This window comes from Carya illinoinensis, chromosome 8 (assembly GCF_018687715.1).
Source record: "Carya illinoinensis cultivar Pawnee chromosome 8, C.illinoinensisPawnee_v1, whole genome shotgun sequence".
NCBI classification, from domain to species: domain Eukaryota; kingdom Viridiplantae; phylum Streptophyta; class Magnoliopsida; order Fagales; family Juglandaceae; genus Carya; species Carya illinoinensis.
Genome location: NC_056759.1, coordinates 22,236,734 through 22,252,414, shown reverse-complemented (window position 1 = coordinate 22,252,414; position 15,681 = coordinate 22,236,734). Strand labels below are relative to the sequence as shown.

The 15,681-nt window shown below is 37.4% G+C and overlaps 2 protein-coding genes across 2 annotated transcripts; one reads left to right on the top strand and one right to left on the bottom strand.

The window, feature by feature from the left end:
- The first annotated feature begins 5,709 nt into the window (after window positions 1–5,709).
- LOC122274188 (probable U3 small nucleolar RNA-associated protein 11) lies at window positions 5,710–12,436 on the top strand. The gene is made up of 10 exons (XM_043083192.1): window positions 5,710–6,379; window positions 7,843–7,967; window positions 8,247–8,337; window positions 8,444–8,535; window positions 8,616–8,709; window positions 8,803–8,882; window positions 9,774–9,857; window positions 11,440–11,539; window positions 11,629–11,725; window positions 12,199–12,436. Exons 2-9 carry the CDS (start codon window positions 7,912–7,914, stop codon window positions 11,719–11,721), a joined length of 690 nt encoding a protein of 229 aa, XP_042939126.1. The 5' UTR covers window positions 5,710–6,379; window positions 7,843–7,911; the 3' UTR covers window positions 11,722–11,725; window positions 12,199–12,436.
- LOC122274506 lies at window positions 6,964–7,434 on the bottom strand. Its single transcript, XM_043083542.1, has one exon. The coding sequence runs from the start codon at window positions 7,432–7,434 to the stop codon at window positions 6,964–6,966; it is 471 nt and encodes a 156-aa protein (XP_042939476.1).
- Window positions 12,437–15,681: the final 3,245 nt, after the last annotated feature.

The following is a 15,681-nucleotide window of genomic DNA, read 5'->3' as shown; positions in this document are numbered from 1 at the left end:
TACTAGCATCATAACACCTTCCCATCTCCTTCACGTAGAACAGAAACTTTTGCACAAACCCTAGATTAGGAAACCCACCTATTACATCTCATCCTTCCTTCAGATCACCTTGCCAACAAGGTTGGACAAGGCTTCTCTGAGCTTTGTGTGGTGTTCCTAGGTTGCCTCCTGATGCCCCTATCCGTGCTAGTATACTAATAGTTCAACCCTTGCCTGATTTCTAGCTTTCACCATGCTACGGGCTAGTATTTCCTAGGGTTTGAGTCTGACCACAACATCTTCATCCACAGGTGGTAGATCAAGTATTGTTGTAGTTGATGAACCCAACTTCTTTTTTAGTAATGAAATATGGAATGTTGGGTGTATTTTGGAATCTAGTAGTAGATCTAAGCAATAGGTGACTTTCTCAACATGTCGTAGGATCTAAAATGATCCAAAAAATTTCGGGGCTAATTTATTGCTGCAACGATGGGCCACCGTGGACTCTTTGTAGGGCTGGAGCTTCAAGTAGACCCAATCACCCTTAGAACATTCTGTCTTTTCTTCTTAAGTCTGCATATTTTTTCATTCTATCTTAGGCCTTGTGTAGGTTGTGCTGGAGCAGACGTGAGATTTGATCACGGGTTCTAACTTTCTCTTCCACGACCACGACTTTGGTTGTCCCTGATACAAATTCAAGCTATCAAGGAGGGGGGTAGCCATATAATGCCTCAAACGACAATATTTTTGTTGACATATGAGGAGTGGAATTGTACCACCACTCCACAAGGGGTACCCAGAGGACCCAATCCTTCAGTCTATCTCCTGAGAAACATCTCAGGAAATTCTCCAATACCTTGTTTATAGCCTTTGTCTACCTTTCTGTTTGATGGTGATAAGCTATACTAATTGCTATCTGCCGATAAACTAAATATTTCTTGCCAAAAATTACTTGTAAAAGTTTTGTCACTATTTGAGACTATCGATCAGGGAAGTCCATGCAGTCTGAATATGTGTTTGAGAAATAAATCAGCTACGTCTTTGGTTATGTAAGGGTGTTTTAAGGGAGTTATGTGGCTGTACTTGGTTAGTCAATCGACCACTACCCAGATGCTATTAAATCTCCCAAAGTTAGGAAGGCTTCCACAAAATCCATTGTTATATGTGTTCAAGGTTGGGTAGGAATAGGGAGTGGCTAGAGCAATTTATTGGGTAACTCGTTAGAGCACTTAACCCTCTTACAAAGATCATACCCCTTAATGAACTGCTTGACATCACTCTTAAGTTCTGGCCAAAAAAATCCCTCATTACCCTTAGTATGGTCTTATCAAACCTTAAGTGTTCCCTCCCCCCCAATGGGCTGCTATGGCTCAACTCTAAAACCCTCTTCTTAAACTTTGCCTTTTGGGAAATATATAGCTGTTGTTTATGCAATAACAACTCTACTCTCATAGTATACTTAGGACCCAACTTGTTTGCATTAAACAGGGATATGAGAGATTGTACCATCGAGTCAGTAGCATAGGCCTCTTTAAGATCCTCTAACCAGTTGACCGATGGAAATGAGATAAGCATCAAGGTTTCTTCATCTTCTTGGTTCTTTCGTGATAGTGCATCAGCTGCTCGGTTCTCGCTCCCATTCTTGTATTCCACCAAAAAGTCATAGCCCAATAACTTGAAAATCCACCTTTATTGCATTGAGATTCCTACCCTTTGTTCTAGTAAGTGTTTTAGGCTTTGTTGGTTAGTCTTGACCTTGAGTGTACTACCTAGTAGATAGGGCCTCCATTTCATCATTGCAGACACTAGCAAGAAGCTCATTCTCATATGTCGATAGGAGGAGGATTCTTCCTTTTAAGGCGTGGTTGAAATAAGCAATAGGCCTTCCCTATTGCATCAAAATAGCCACAATTGTCATGGCCAACATGTCACATTCAATGGTAAAGGCTGCTGAAAAGTCAAGTAGGGCCAATACCGAGGGATATGTAACTGCTTCCTTTAGATCGAAAAAGGCCACCTTTGCCTCCTCACTCTATTTGAACCCCCTTTTCTTTAACATTTTGGTCAATGGACCTACAAGCTCCCCATAGCTTTTAATGAATCTTCGGTAATACCCGATCAGCCTCAAAAATCCTCTTAGCGCCTTGATGGACCCTGGGAGGGGCCAATCCTTCATAGCTCTCAACGTTTTAGGATTTGTTCGTACACCTTGGGTTGAGATTAACTGGCCTAAGTAGGTTATCTCCCAGTAATCGAACCTACACTTAGAAAGCTTAGCATAGAGCTTGTGAGACTTTTGAGTCTCAATAGTCACCTACAAATGTCCTAAATAGTCAGTGTCAGATTTACTGTAAATCAATATGTCATCGAAGAATACGAGTATAAACTTCCTCAAGTGGGGCTTGAACACTTCATTCATCAGCCAGACCTCAAATCCAGCTTCAAAAAAATCACAGCCTCGTGTTACTTGTATAATAGCTCCTCCACTATTGGTATTGGAAGTTTGTCTTTAATGGTGACACCATTTAGACCCCGGTAACCCACACATGACCTCCATGTCTCATCCGCCTTCCTCACTAGTAATACCAATGAGAAATAAGGACTTTGACTAGGCCTTATTACTCTTGAAGCCAACAGCTCTTGAATTATTCTTTCTATCTCGTCTTTTTGGAAGTAGGGGTAATGGTAAGGTCTCATGGAAATAGGTTTGGTATTGGGTATTAGGTTGATGGAATACCTAATATTGGTATTGGAAGTTTGTCTTTAATGGTGATCCCATTTAGACCCCGGTAACCCACACATGACCTCCATGTCTCATCTGCCTTCCTCACTAGTAACACCAAGGAGACATAAGGACTTTGACTAGGCCTTATTACTCTTGAAGCCAATAGCTCTTGAATTATTCTTTCTATCTCGTCTTTTTGGAAGTAGAGGTAATGGTAAGGTCTCATGGAAATAGGTTTGGTGTTGGATATTAGGTTGATGGAATGGTCATGGGCACGGGAGGGGGGGAGGCCTTTTGGTTCCTTAAACACTGTCTCCACCTTCCTTCGATTGCCCTTCCAACACATGCAATAGGATACTCATTTTTTTTCCAGCTTGATACACTTCTTCAAGGATCCCTCCTCAATAAGCTTAGTTGCTGCCAAGCCCTAAAATTGTATTGCTTTTCCAGCAAAAGAGAAACTCATTGTTAGTTTTTGAAAATCCCACATCACAGTCCCCAACTCTTGTAGCCAATGGATCCTAAGAACCATGTCACAACCCACTAGCACCAACATATACACCTCCACCATGAAGGTGGTCCCTTGTATTTTTATGCATAACCCCTTTGTGTCTTCCCTCACTAGGCAACACTTCTCTACTAGCTACTTTCACTGTCACTCTTTTAGATGGATTTATGGGAAGTTACACCTTCTCTAACATTGCTAGGTCCAATAAATTGTGGATGGACCCCATGTCAATCAGGATTGTGACCCAATGCCCTTTTATTTTCCCATCACCCTCATAGTTTTAGGATTTTGTGAACTAGTGAAGGCTTGCAAGGAAATTTATGGGCTAATGACTTGGTCATATTCGGGTTTAAGTCCAATAGCATCTTCTTTCCCCCCTTGTTGCCCCTCTAATGACCATTCAACTTTAGGTTCAAACATCACTTCCTCTAATAGGTAAAGTTTGGGATTTTGACTTTTATGCTCTGAGTTCCACTTTGAGTCACAGTAATAGCACAACCTCTTCTCCATTCTTTCCCTCATTTGGTTTTAGTTTATCTTTTGGATTTGCATATTTGGTTTTAGGTGTAGGTCTTGGTAGTTGTATTTACTGGTGGGCTTGGTTTTTTTAGCATTCCAGGGTCAGGTGAGTATGGTAGGCCAGATCTAGTATATTTTTTGGTGAGGTTTTGGGTCTCTTCCTGTATTTTAGCTAGACTATTAAGTAGTAGTCAAGTTGGTGGGTTTGAACATTCCAATGGATTGTTTGTTAAAGACCAAACCATTTATCCAAATGCCCTAGTACTGTTGGATATTAATTTGGTTAAGCTTTTAATCCTCAAGATCATAACATTCCATCAAGCTTCCAAATTCGACGTTTACGGGGGCCCACTCTATCGACATTGATCGATGGTAGCTTTTTCCCTTGTGGTGGGTTCCTTGATTTATCAGTATTCAATGACTTAACACCATACTCGTACATAGCACAAAGGCATTTTAATCCAACTTATAGCTCACCCCTATGTGATTTGAACTTGTGATGTGGTCTCTGCTCTGATACCAATTGTTAAAGACTCAACCATTGATCCAAAAGTCCTAGGACTATTAGATACTAATTTGGTTACTTTTAACCCTCAAGATCATAACATAGTCTTACTTCATCCTTCAACCCACTAAGAAAACAGCTCAACTTCACTTAGTTTGACAACCCTTTTGATCGATTAGATAAAGACTCAAATCTGTCTTTATAGTCATCTATCGTCTCATTCTGCCTTAACTAGTGAGAGATTCCATGGGGTCATCATATGCACTTGGTCCAAGCTTGACAAATAGTGCTGCGATGAAAGAATCCCATTCATCCATTAGCCCATATTCTTCACAGTTTTGAAACCAAGTTAATGCTCTCTCCTTCATGTGAAAGGAAGCCAACTTTATTTTTTGTTGTGACAAGGTATTATGAAAGGCAAAAAATTGTTGTACCTTGTAGATCCACCCCTCTGGCTCATCACCTTGGAAAGTGAAAAAATCTAGTCGAATGGTCCTTGTCTGCAACTTCCCTTGCCTTGGGTTGCCCTCCCTATTAGTGGAATGAAGGCCTAATAAAGATCCACCTGGGCTTTGATTTTGATTTTTTCTTTGGAGCTAACCAGATATCACGGTTAGGTGTTGTACTATTGCATCATTTTGCTTTCTTAGAGTTAGCATATTTGTTTCTATGGTTTTGTATTGTGAATCAGTTTTTTCTTTAGGGCATTGAGCCTATCTTGTAGCTATGTAAGTCTAGTGCCTTCTGCCATGATCTATTTTAATTAGAAAATTTCAAAGACAACACAGAAAATGTGTCTCTCTAATACCACTATTATAACACACCTCAAGGATCCTAGAGAAAAATTAGGGTTTTTTTTACTCTTTTGAGGAGAGCACCCCCAGAAAGTTGATGGTAGAGAGAGAGATAGAGAGATGAAAGAGGAAAAAAGTTTGTATTAGCATTTAGACTCGTTCCTAATACAAACTTTATGTGAGGGTTTTACACTTTTATGTGTTATAGTGCTGCTTCTTTTGTCATTTGGAGTTTATATTTGTATTGTTAGGTTGTTATTTTAAGAGACGAGCTAATTATTAGTTTCTCTCTGTATAAATTATTTGCATAATTTTCATTTCCTTTACAATGCATTTTTTTTTTTTTTATATATTTGGAAAAAGGGGTTTCAAAACCCAAGATCTCTATTTTAGAGGCTTGTGGGTTATGCCAATTAGGTCACAGACCTTTGGCCATTATCATGCATTCTTGAGTGTTTAAGTCTTACCTTATTAAAATTTTGTGAAATTTCATTGTGGCAGTTCTGTAATATGGATCCTAAGATTAGGATTTAAATTAGATTATTATTATTATTAATACTGTTATTATTATTGTTATTTTTATTAATGTTATTTTCTTATATATATATATATCTCTCTCTCTGTTTTGAGAATAGTTTCTAAACTGTAGCTAAATTCAAACTTCAAACCCTAGCAAATCTTTCATTTTATTTTTCCTCGCTCACGGCCAGAAAACCTTCCAAAAAAGTCTGATAAATAAAATAAATTTAAAAAAAAAACCTTCCAAAATTGTAACCGTGGTTTTACAAGCGTAAAACCCTCACATATTTCCTTCCAAACCCACGATATCATTGCGGCCAGAACAAAGCCACCGTAGCCTTCCTTACACAAACCGAACCACCACCTCGCCGGAAACCACCACAGAAGACGCCGCCGGTAAGTCTTTTCCCTCTTCACTGCTAATAACCAAACAACCCGTGTGTTTTGTCCAGTCACCGTCGACCTCAGAGGACGTCGGAGCCACCCACTTTGCCAGAAACACGCAAGGCAAAGTGAAACACGCAAGTACCAGCATTAGAACACCTTCCCATCTCCTTCACGTGAGCCCCCTTGTCCTTAGAACAGAAACTTTCGCACATACCCTAGATCAGGAAACCCACCTGTTACACGCCTCTCCACTCGCCACACTCCGACAACCGGCGTCTACTCGAACCTCCACAACGTCGCAGCTCCCTCTTATTGCTCCACGCCGTCGTGAATCTTGAGTCGCAGGCTCGCAGCTCCTGTTGCTCCGTGACACCACTTCCACCGCCGCAGCTTGTGTCTTGGACTCTGCCGTAGCCTGTAGATCCCCTTTAAAGTTGCTGCAGGTATTAGATTATTAGCTGTAGATCCCCTTTTTGCTCTGTGTATTGAGAATTTGAGATTGGTGTGCATGCTATTATGGTTTTGTAATTGATCAAGAACCCACATAGAGCCCCTGGATAATCCCTGAGATTACTTTGTAATTTGTTATTTGTATGCACTTGTCAAAATGTTATTTGTATGCAATGCTTATAAGATCAGAACAGAAATAGCCATGGGGAAAGGTGGAGGGGCTATGCTAGTATGCTGTTAAGATCTGATTAATTATCATCACAGAAAAATTCATACGAATCTGAATAAATATGATCAGTTGAATCTGGTTCATCATGAACATTATGAAGGAACCCTACTATATATATATATATATATTTAAGGTCAAAGTAATTATTAGCTATAAGCTGGATATATATTTATATACTGTAGATATATAGCTGATATATATGTATATATGCGTGTGATATTATTATATATATTAGCTATAAGCTGGAATCCATGCTTGATCTTTTAGTATATATAGTGCATAATGGGGAGATTTGACCGATTGAGTTCTACTCTATTTTTTTTAAAGGAAGCTTTCTGGCTCATTCCATTAAATCAAATCTGAAATAAATGGAGGAGACTCCTCCATAGTAACAATTACATCAGAAATGACTAAGGCATCTTTTGCCAAAACATGTGCAATGACATTCCCATCTCTTCTAACATGAAGAACATCCCTTTTGAGAAAATTCTTGCGAATCTCCTTGGCTTCAGACACAAACATGCCTACGCTAGTCCAGTTAGCATCCTTCTTCTTCAAGGCTTGAGTGATCTGCAGTGAGTCCCCTTGAAGTATAATCTTTCTTAACCCCAATTCCAACCCAAAAGTTGTTGCTTGCAATGTCCCATAAGCTTCAGCCAGTAAAGGATCTGGGAACAGGCACTTGTTTTTCCTCATAGTTGCAAGAATTCTACCTTCATAGTCTCTGACAACAACTCCAATTCCAATTCTGGACTGAATCCTATCTAAAGCTGCATCCCAGTTTAATTTGTATGTGTGCATAGGAGATGGTTTCCACATGGTTTCAATTCTGCTACTTGGCTCTGTAGTATCTCTTTTCTGCTCTTCCAACTCTTATAACAATTTCAATGTTTGCTTAGCTGCACTCACTACTTTGTTAGGGTGACTGAATTCTTTATTGAATTCAATGTGCATAGGAGGTGGGGCCCGGGGGCGCCACACATTGGTTAAAGTATGAACTTGATGGTGCACTTAGAAAAATTAAGGCTTTGAGTTTGGATGGAATGCATAAAGAGAAGCAGATTTTCTGCAATTTGATATTTTGCTTTTATAAATGAGATTTTGATTATATACTGAAATGTTGATTGTGGTTAAATATAATTGTGATCTTTATATACTCATAAAAAAATATTGATATGTTTATGCCTCTATTGTATTCACTTCAATTAATATAAAATTTGTTTCCAGTTTTGCTTGCTTTGAAGGAAGTCCAGTTTCTTTGCTATCTTGCTATTGTTGCTGGTGATTGAATTCAACATGTCATCACTAAGGAATGCTATCAGTAGACGACCTCACAAAGAAAGATCTCAACCGTGAGTTGGCAGACTCACCCTTCACTCTACATTTCAAATATATAAGGGGAAACTATAATTTTCAAAATGAACTGTAAATATATATTTTTTTACAATTTGTACTCCAAAGTACCAAAAGTTTCAATTTACACCACAAGTCTTGATGGTTTAGGGTGATTTTTTTTTTCAAAGTTTACGGGTGCAAATTATATTTTCCTTGATATATAGTTATTTTTTATTAACTAATAAAACACTTAATTATTTCCAATAATTGTTGATGATCCCTGTTTTATTATTTAGGCATTCAAGGAGAAAATTTGGTCTTCTTGAAAAGCACAAGGATTATGTCGAGCGGGCACAAGTTTTTCACAAAAAGGAGCAGACTTTGCAGGTAAAGTTTCAAAGTCTCTGTGCTGTTTTCTTGATGTTTAGCTGGTCGATGGGCTAAATATATATATGTTTAACTATTTTTTATTCTGAACATATTTGCTCAACAGAAACTTAGGGAGAAAGCTGCTTTTAGAAACCCCGATGAGTTTTACTTCCGGATGATGAAAGCAAAAACTGTTGATGGAGTCCACAAATTAGAGTAACATAATGAATTATGATGTTTTGATGTTTTGGCTTCTTAGCTGTGAATTGTGGTTGATTTGTGAGCTTCTGTTACAGGAATGAGACAAACAAATACAATACGGACGAGCTTTTGCTTATGAAGACCCAAGATATGGGATATATTCTTCAGAAATTGCAGAGTGAGAAAAAGGTAGATGAGTACTTTTACTGTAAAGCTTATGGATTTTAGATTATATTTGTTTTGAAGTAGGTTTTAATTATGGATTTTCATTGTCCAATGAAGAAAATTGAAAAGCTTGCTGCCGTTCTGCACTCTCTTGATAGTCAGCCATCTAATAGACACATTTACTATGCTGAAGACAGGTTTGAGCTTCCTAAATTATAATTATTATTTGTAATGCCTTCATATCCCTTATTTGCATATTTGACAAAGTGAGGTGTTATTGGAAGCATGAGATTTTATTTAATCTTTTTCTAACATAACAGCGGCATTTGTCTTTTCTTTGTTTTCTCTTCACCATCTCTCTGCTTTTCTTACACATGTAACACCAATCTGTTATAAATATCTGGCATTTTCATAGATTACATATAGTGGGATCTTCACAATGATGCTGTCAATAAAAAGAAAGCTGATTTTAGGGGTGCTTGGTCTTCCTATACTCCACGGGAATGGGATTGCATTACGCATAATGAGAGACCTATAGAACGAGCTGACAGTGAACTTCTCTTTTTTCGAAGGACTCCCAATAAACCTCTGTTTCTCGCACCCTCACTCTTATCTTGTAGTTAGGGGGATCTTGTTAACAGAAGGTGCCCTATTGCTTGGAGAGTAGTGCCTCCATGTTTGATGTGGAGCATTTGGTTTTAACAAAATAAGCCTGCATCCCAAGTGAACTAGCAGTCCTGGGGGAAACTCAAAATGGGTTTCCTTGTGTTTATTTTCTAGTTTTCTTGATGCTTTAAATCTTATGCCTTGATGGTGAACTTTCCTTTTGTTTTTCTTTGCGATGTTATTAGTTTCTCTTTTGGGGGTGTTAATTTTGGGCATTCTTGTCATTTAGTTGAGTTTTAAGTTCAAGGAAAAGAAATGATAATTTATCTCTTGGTTCACTTTTGTTGTCATTAAAGTCATTTCTAACCCTTCCTCCTCTTCCAAATTATTGGTGGTGTCAGCATTATTTTCAAGTCCTGCCTCTTTATTTTGAAGTTGAAATGAAGTATTTAAATCTATTTATCCATTTCTTATCCTTGCAGGGAGGAGGCTAAAGAAATACAATCACGTTCAAAGAAAAGAGGAAAATTGCCTACTTCTGATGATGTTTTCGATGATATTAGAAGGTAAAGTCAAAATGTAACAAATTATTGATATATATTGATTGACAGAATGATTTTTATTCATTTAGATCTTGAAATTTTGCTCCTCTTACATGTGATCATTCTAGGATCTAATTGATTAACCTGGTAAATGGAGTAGAATTGTGAATTTATCTCTTTTTTTTCTTGACTTTCTATAGTGGAAGTTAAATTTTCCTTTAAGTGACTATCAAACATATTTTCCAATGATTCATATACACCTCTTCTTTATGAGTACACTGTCAATTAAAGGCTCTGTGAAGTCATGCTTGGTTCTTTATTAAATTAGCCAAGTTCAACTCAAAGTTAGGTCCATTTATTTCGTGCCTCAAGCCAAAGTCAAAATAGGCTTGGCTAGGAGGCTCATGAGCCATAATGGAAGTTTAAATATTTCTTCAGATCTGACGTATAATGAGTTAAGTAACAATTGGTACCTCTCATTTTTTCTTTTGTCGCTCCAATAAAAATCCCTTCCTCTCCCTGACAGCAAAAAACTCAAGGAACAAATTCATACTCTCTCTCTCTCTCTCTCTCTCTCTCTCTCTCTCTCTCTCTCCATACTTGTTCTCTCTCTCTCTTGCATGCATATCAAACAAAAATCTCTTTTGCTTATTTTTTTTTCCCTTCTTTTCACTGTTGCTATCACCCTCTTCTTGTTTTGAGTGATCACATCAATGTTAGGACATAGAGCTGGAGCAATGATGGTGGTGAGGATTTGCAGATATTGTATGACTGGGTTGCAAGGATGGTTGTGTGTGGTATGTAGTGTAGGGTAGGAGGGATTGAAGAATAAAACACAATGGAGAAGCTATAGGGTTTTCATGTTAATGTACCATTTTGGCCTTATCCTCATAAAGCTTCAACTTTCCGATTAAAATTACTGCATGGCCAAAATGTATCTACGTATGGTGCACACATGTACATGATGGCGAGGAAGTGGTAATGAATCCCAACAGTGTTGGTTGCGGCAACCATATTGGAGAGAGTAACCATGGGTGTTGGTGTCTGATTTGTGTTGATTGCCATCATTTTGTTTTGGAGTTATGTTTCCATTAATTTATGTTTTCTTTTTGTAAAATTTATTACATTTAGGGTGTGTTTAGATTTTGAGTTGAGTTGAGATGAAAGTTGAATAAATTATTGTTAAAATATTATTTTTTAATATTATTATTATTTTAGAATTTGAAAAAATTGAATTGTTTATTATATTTTGTGTTGGAATTTGTGAAAGTTGTAATGATTAGATGAGATGAGTTGAGGAACCAAACTGGCCCTTAGCAATTGCTTTTGTTATCATTTGTTGCCTTTTTATGGAAACAAAGGAAAAAAAAACATAAAATATCAATGAGTCGAAATGAAACCAAATTTGTCATATCATAGGGGCAAAAGTTACGTCCTGTTCTATAAAACTTTGAATTCTAATGTCTATTTGATGTGTGAAATGCTTCTTAATTTTCTGTATTTCGTTTCTCAACTCTGTTTAGCTTTATACTATTATTGTTGTTAGCATGATGATTACTAGGAACCAGTTGTTTGTTAGTGACATAACCTTGATTTCCATATGTAGCAAAACTGCCATTTCCTATAGAGAACTGGAAGCAAGGAGGAATAGAGTGAGTCAGTTGGAGAAACTCTATATGGATATGGCATTGCAGAAGGAACTACAGGTATTTACATCTTAAACTCCTTGCCTTTAATTTTCTATTGGGTGGCAAGTCAAAGTTTTGGAAATAAAAACATTTCATTTAATAAACAGAAAAAGGGCCGAAAGCGCAAATTACGTGAAGATGAGCTTGCTTGTCCCACTTCTAAACCAGTATACAAGTGGCGGTCAGAACGGAAGCGTTGAAAAGGTATTTATGTACTTATTTAATGATATGGCCTTCGTCCGCCTATTTATTTCTGTCAAAATAATTGTTGGTACTAACTCCCAAGGGTTGGCTCTAGTGGTAAAGGCCTTGGGCTTTGAGGTATGCTCCCCTTAGGTCTAAGGTTTATTTTTTCCTAAGGTGCAAACAAACTTTAGGGGCCATCAGATTGGGAAAGTTTTCCCTTGAATTACTTGAGGTGCATTTGTGGAAAACTCCTATAGGAGGGCCTGTGCATCTTGGGATTAGTCGGGATGATGTTCCTGGACACCTGGCACCAATAAAATTATATACCAATTGGTACTTATTCTGATCTAATATTCTGAGAATGCAGTGTCTTTAGGCCACTGAGATTTGAATTGTTACCAGTAAAAGAAAATGCAAACAATTAGATGAATTAGTTTTTCGCAAATTTTTGCTTGCATTATCCGTAGCTTACATCTCAAACTTAAATGTAGGCATTTCGTGGGGCTTTTATAAGGATGCTTCGCATTTAAAAGAGCAGAAGGCACCTGCATTTTGTTTGTCAGATTGGAGGCCTTCCAGTTTTTCCTTAATGTTGTAAAGTAGCTTGTGCATTTCTTGCGGCTTTTCAGAAAAATGATTGTCCAATCATCTGAGAATTCTCTTTAGTTTTTAAAATTTGCTAATCAAACTGCTCGGAAGAAACTTGAATATGAGTGGCGCTTCTATCAAGATTTTCATAGTTTTGACTTTGTGGGTTAATTTAATTGTCAAAAGTGAATCTACATAGGAAGTGATTGTATAATTGGTCATCTTGTTGACCTGTCCTTTGATTTGATGATGCATTCAAGTTTGCAGTTAATAATACATTTAGGGGAAATTATAAGTTGCCTCAAACTATTCTCTCTTTTGCAACATGACTTCCTGACTAACAAAATTGTGAATTTATTGACAATTAAAATAGACAAAAATTAATCACTATAGGGAGTAAAATCCTGTAAGGGCTAGTGATTAATAGGTGAAAGATTAATGAAGTTCTCTGCTGGTTAATATATCAAGATAGAGAAAGTTGCATGTGTTGTGCAAGAACATAGATATGCATATATTTACATATTTCATGATATAAGAAATGTTCTCGAGTTGAACACTTCCTACTTTTACGGCACACAAGTTCAAGAATATTGTAGAGACATGATGTCTTATATGCATTGCAAGTACTGGAGTTTTAACATTTTAAAGTCATTTGTTTTAATATGATTAGGTAAATTCCTTACCGGTTTCTCACTTACCTTGAGTGCCGAAATGATCACTTTAGGATACAAAAATTAGGAGAGACATTACAATAGAATAGTAAGAATGTAACAACCAGTCCCAACACCAAACCTGCGAAATATTAATTTATGAATATAGAAAAATGATAGGCTAACTACTTAACAATTTTTTTACAACTTTAGACTAAAATAATATATTTTTTGAAATTTAAATTTGACTTTTATTTTGATTTGATGGATTTAAATATTAAAAAATATTATATTATTAAGAGTAGTAAATTGATGATAATTCGATTGTAAGGGTATCACTTCGCTTAATTTATTGAGGTACATATTTATAGGAAGCTCAATTGAGATTTAACAAATAATTTTAAATACGCCACGGGCTCAAAATTTTTGTTATGGTGGAATATGATTTTTATTGAACTTGATAATTAGGTTAAAGCCATTTAATATTTTTTAGACCAAGTGGAATATTTTTTGTAATCAGCCAGAAAATTTTAGAATTTGAGATGAGGTCATTAGAATTTATTGAATATTTGGCAGATGAAAATTTTTAGGCAACTACTAGAATATAATTAGACGTGAGTAACCCATTTGAGATGAGGTCCCTAGACGCATGGAAATTGAGCAACAAGTGTATAAATGCTCTCCCTCATGCACGTAACCCTGTTTGTTTACCTAAAACATTTTATCTAATTTTATCTCATTTCATTATTATAATTTTTTTAAATCTCAAAATAAAACTAATATTAAAAAATTATATTATAATAATATTCTATTCAACTTTAAAAAAAAAATTCATTTCGTTTCATTTGTATAACCAAACGGAACATGTCTAGATCTTCAACCTAAAGCTAGGGTTGCCACATCAGTTCCAAAGTTTCTCACTAGCAAGTTTTTTTCCTTCAGACCATGTCAAGTCTCTCTCCATAGTGTAGTGAAGCCAGACATTGATGGGAAAGAAAACCCCTACAGCAGACACCACTTTACCAAGGACCCATCACCATTGATAGAGCATGTCTAGCCTAACCACCAGTATGCAGCAACAACCATCCCTCAAGCCCCTCATTATTCCTCCAAGTCAACTCAACAAGTGTAGGCCAACCCCTCGCACTACCAGTTGTACCATTACTAACCACCACCCACACATCCAATTGTAAACCATTAGAATAGATCATGCGAACCACCCTAAACAGCCCCTCTCTGACCAACCGTCAGCCCACTGTAAACTGTAACTTCTGCACTTGACAACTTTTCACTAGTGAAGCCAACGAGCCACCCTTCCACACCGCTACAACCATGCCACCACGTGCTACCAACCACTATAGCCCTCCTATTCACCATTTAAACAACCCAAACCGCAAGCTACCATTATTGAATAGGTCACTACTTCCTCCAGCTCAACATGACTAAGCAAGATTTCACCAAAATAGCCAACTGTCTAGAAGACTCTGGGGTCACGTAGAGAAGTCTTGGAATATACCCTTTGTTGTTGTGTTGTATTATTTGATTGGCTGTATTGTAGTGCTCTGGAAATATTCTAAGAGACTCTGTAGTGGGCCTTGTACAGCAGCGTACATTAGCTGCTTGATACTGTGTGCATGCCAATTTTGTTAAGGCCACTGAGTGTTTATAAATACTCATCTGTACATTCTTGTTATCAATGAGAATATAGAACAAATTTAGAACACATTTCTTCCTTCTTCATTAAACTTTATCATGGTACCAGAGCTAGATTACGGTTAACGTCTATCCATGGCTGGTGAAAACTCCTCTTCTTCCCTCGACAAAGACCACCCCACCACCTTCTAGCTTCCAAGCAATTTTTCCCATATTGTTTATGTTAAACTTTAGTCAAATAACTATCTTTTCTAGCGAGCCCAGGGTATTCCCTATCTCCATGGTCAAGAACTATCATTTTATTGATGGTTCTTCTCCCCCGCCTCCACTAATTCTTCTAGTGTCATCCCCTTCACCATCAATCCCTTTCCAAACTCAAACCAACCCAGAATACCTTCAATGGCGTCGCACTAATCAACTCTTACTCAGTACTCTTCTTTCTTTGCTTACTGAACCTATTCTTGCTCAGGCTATTGCCTCTCGCATGTCCAGAGAACTTTGGGTCACTCTTGACACCATGTTTACTTCTCAATCCCAATCCAAAATATTCTAAATCCGTTACCAACTCACAAACCTAAAAAAGGGTTCTCTTTTGGTGACTGATTATTATCACCAAGTCCTATTCTATCAGACACCATGACTACTGTGGGAGAACCTTTAAGAGATTCTAAGGTTATCTCCTACCTTCTCAATGGGCTTAACTTTGAGTATGAAGCTTTTGTTGTCTCTGTCTCACTTCCATGCAACAAGGTCTACTTCCCAACCCTTCTGTAAATCTCACAATAGCCTCTCCTATTCACGCCTCTCGCAGAAACTACCGTGGTGGTCACAATGGCTATCATGATGATCGTAACCAAGAAGGTCACTCATTTTCATCTTTTCAACCTCTCTCGTAGAAACAGAGCAAGCCCACTTGTCAAGTGTGTAATAAAATGGGTCATGTAGCACTACAATGCTACCACCGATTTGACAAAGCCTATCAATATGAACCTCCACATTCTCTGGCAGCCCATTATACCACTTCTCAATCATCACTTGATAAACAATGGTATCTTGATTTCGCTGCTACAAACCATATCGCCT

What these genes read in the sequence shown, in the direction of transcription:
- LOC122274506 (XM_043083542.1), bottom strand. Translation starts at nt 7,434, where the DNA reads ATGTGGAAACCATCTCCTATGCACACATACAAATTAAACTGGGATGCA.
- LOC122274188 (XM_043083192.1), top strand. Translation starts at nt 7,912, where the DNA reads ATGTCATCACTAAGGAATGCTATCAGTAGACGACCTCACAAAGAAAGA. An exon ending in GATGGAGTCCACAAATTAGA is followed by an intron (nt 8,536 to 8,615) that starts GTAACATAATGA and finishes CTTCTGTTACAG; the next exon opens with GAATGAGACAAACAAATACA. An exon ending in CATTGCAGAAGGAACTACAG is followed by an intron (nt 11,540 to 11,628) that starts GTATTTACATCT and finishes TTTAATAAACAG; the next exon opens with AAAAAGGGCCGAAAGCGCAA.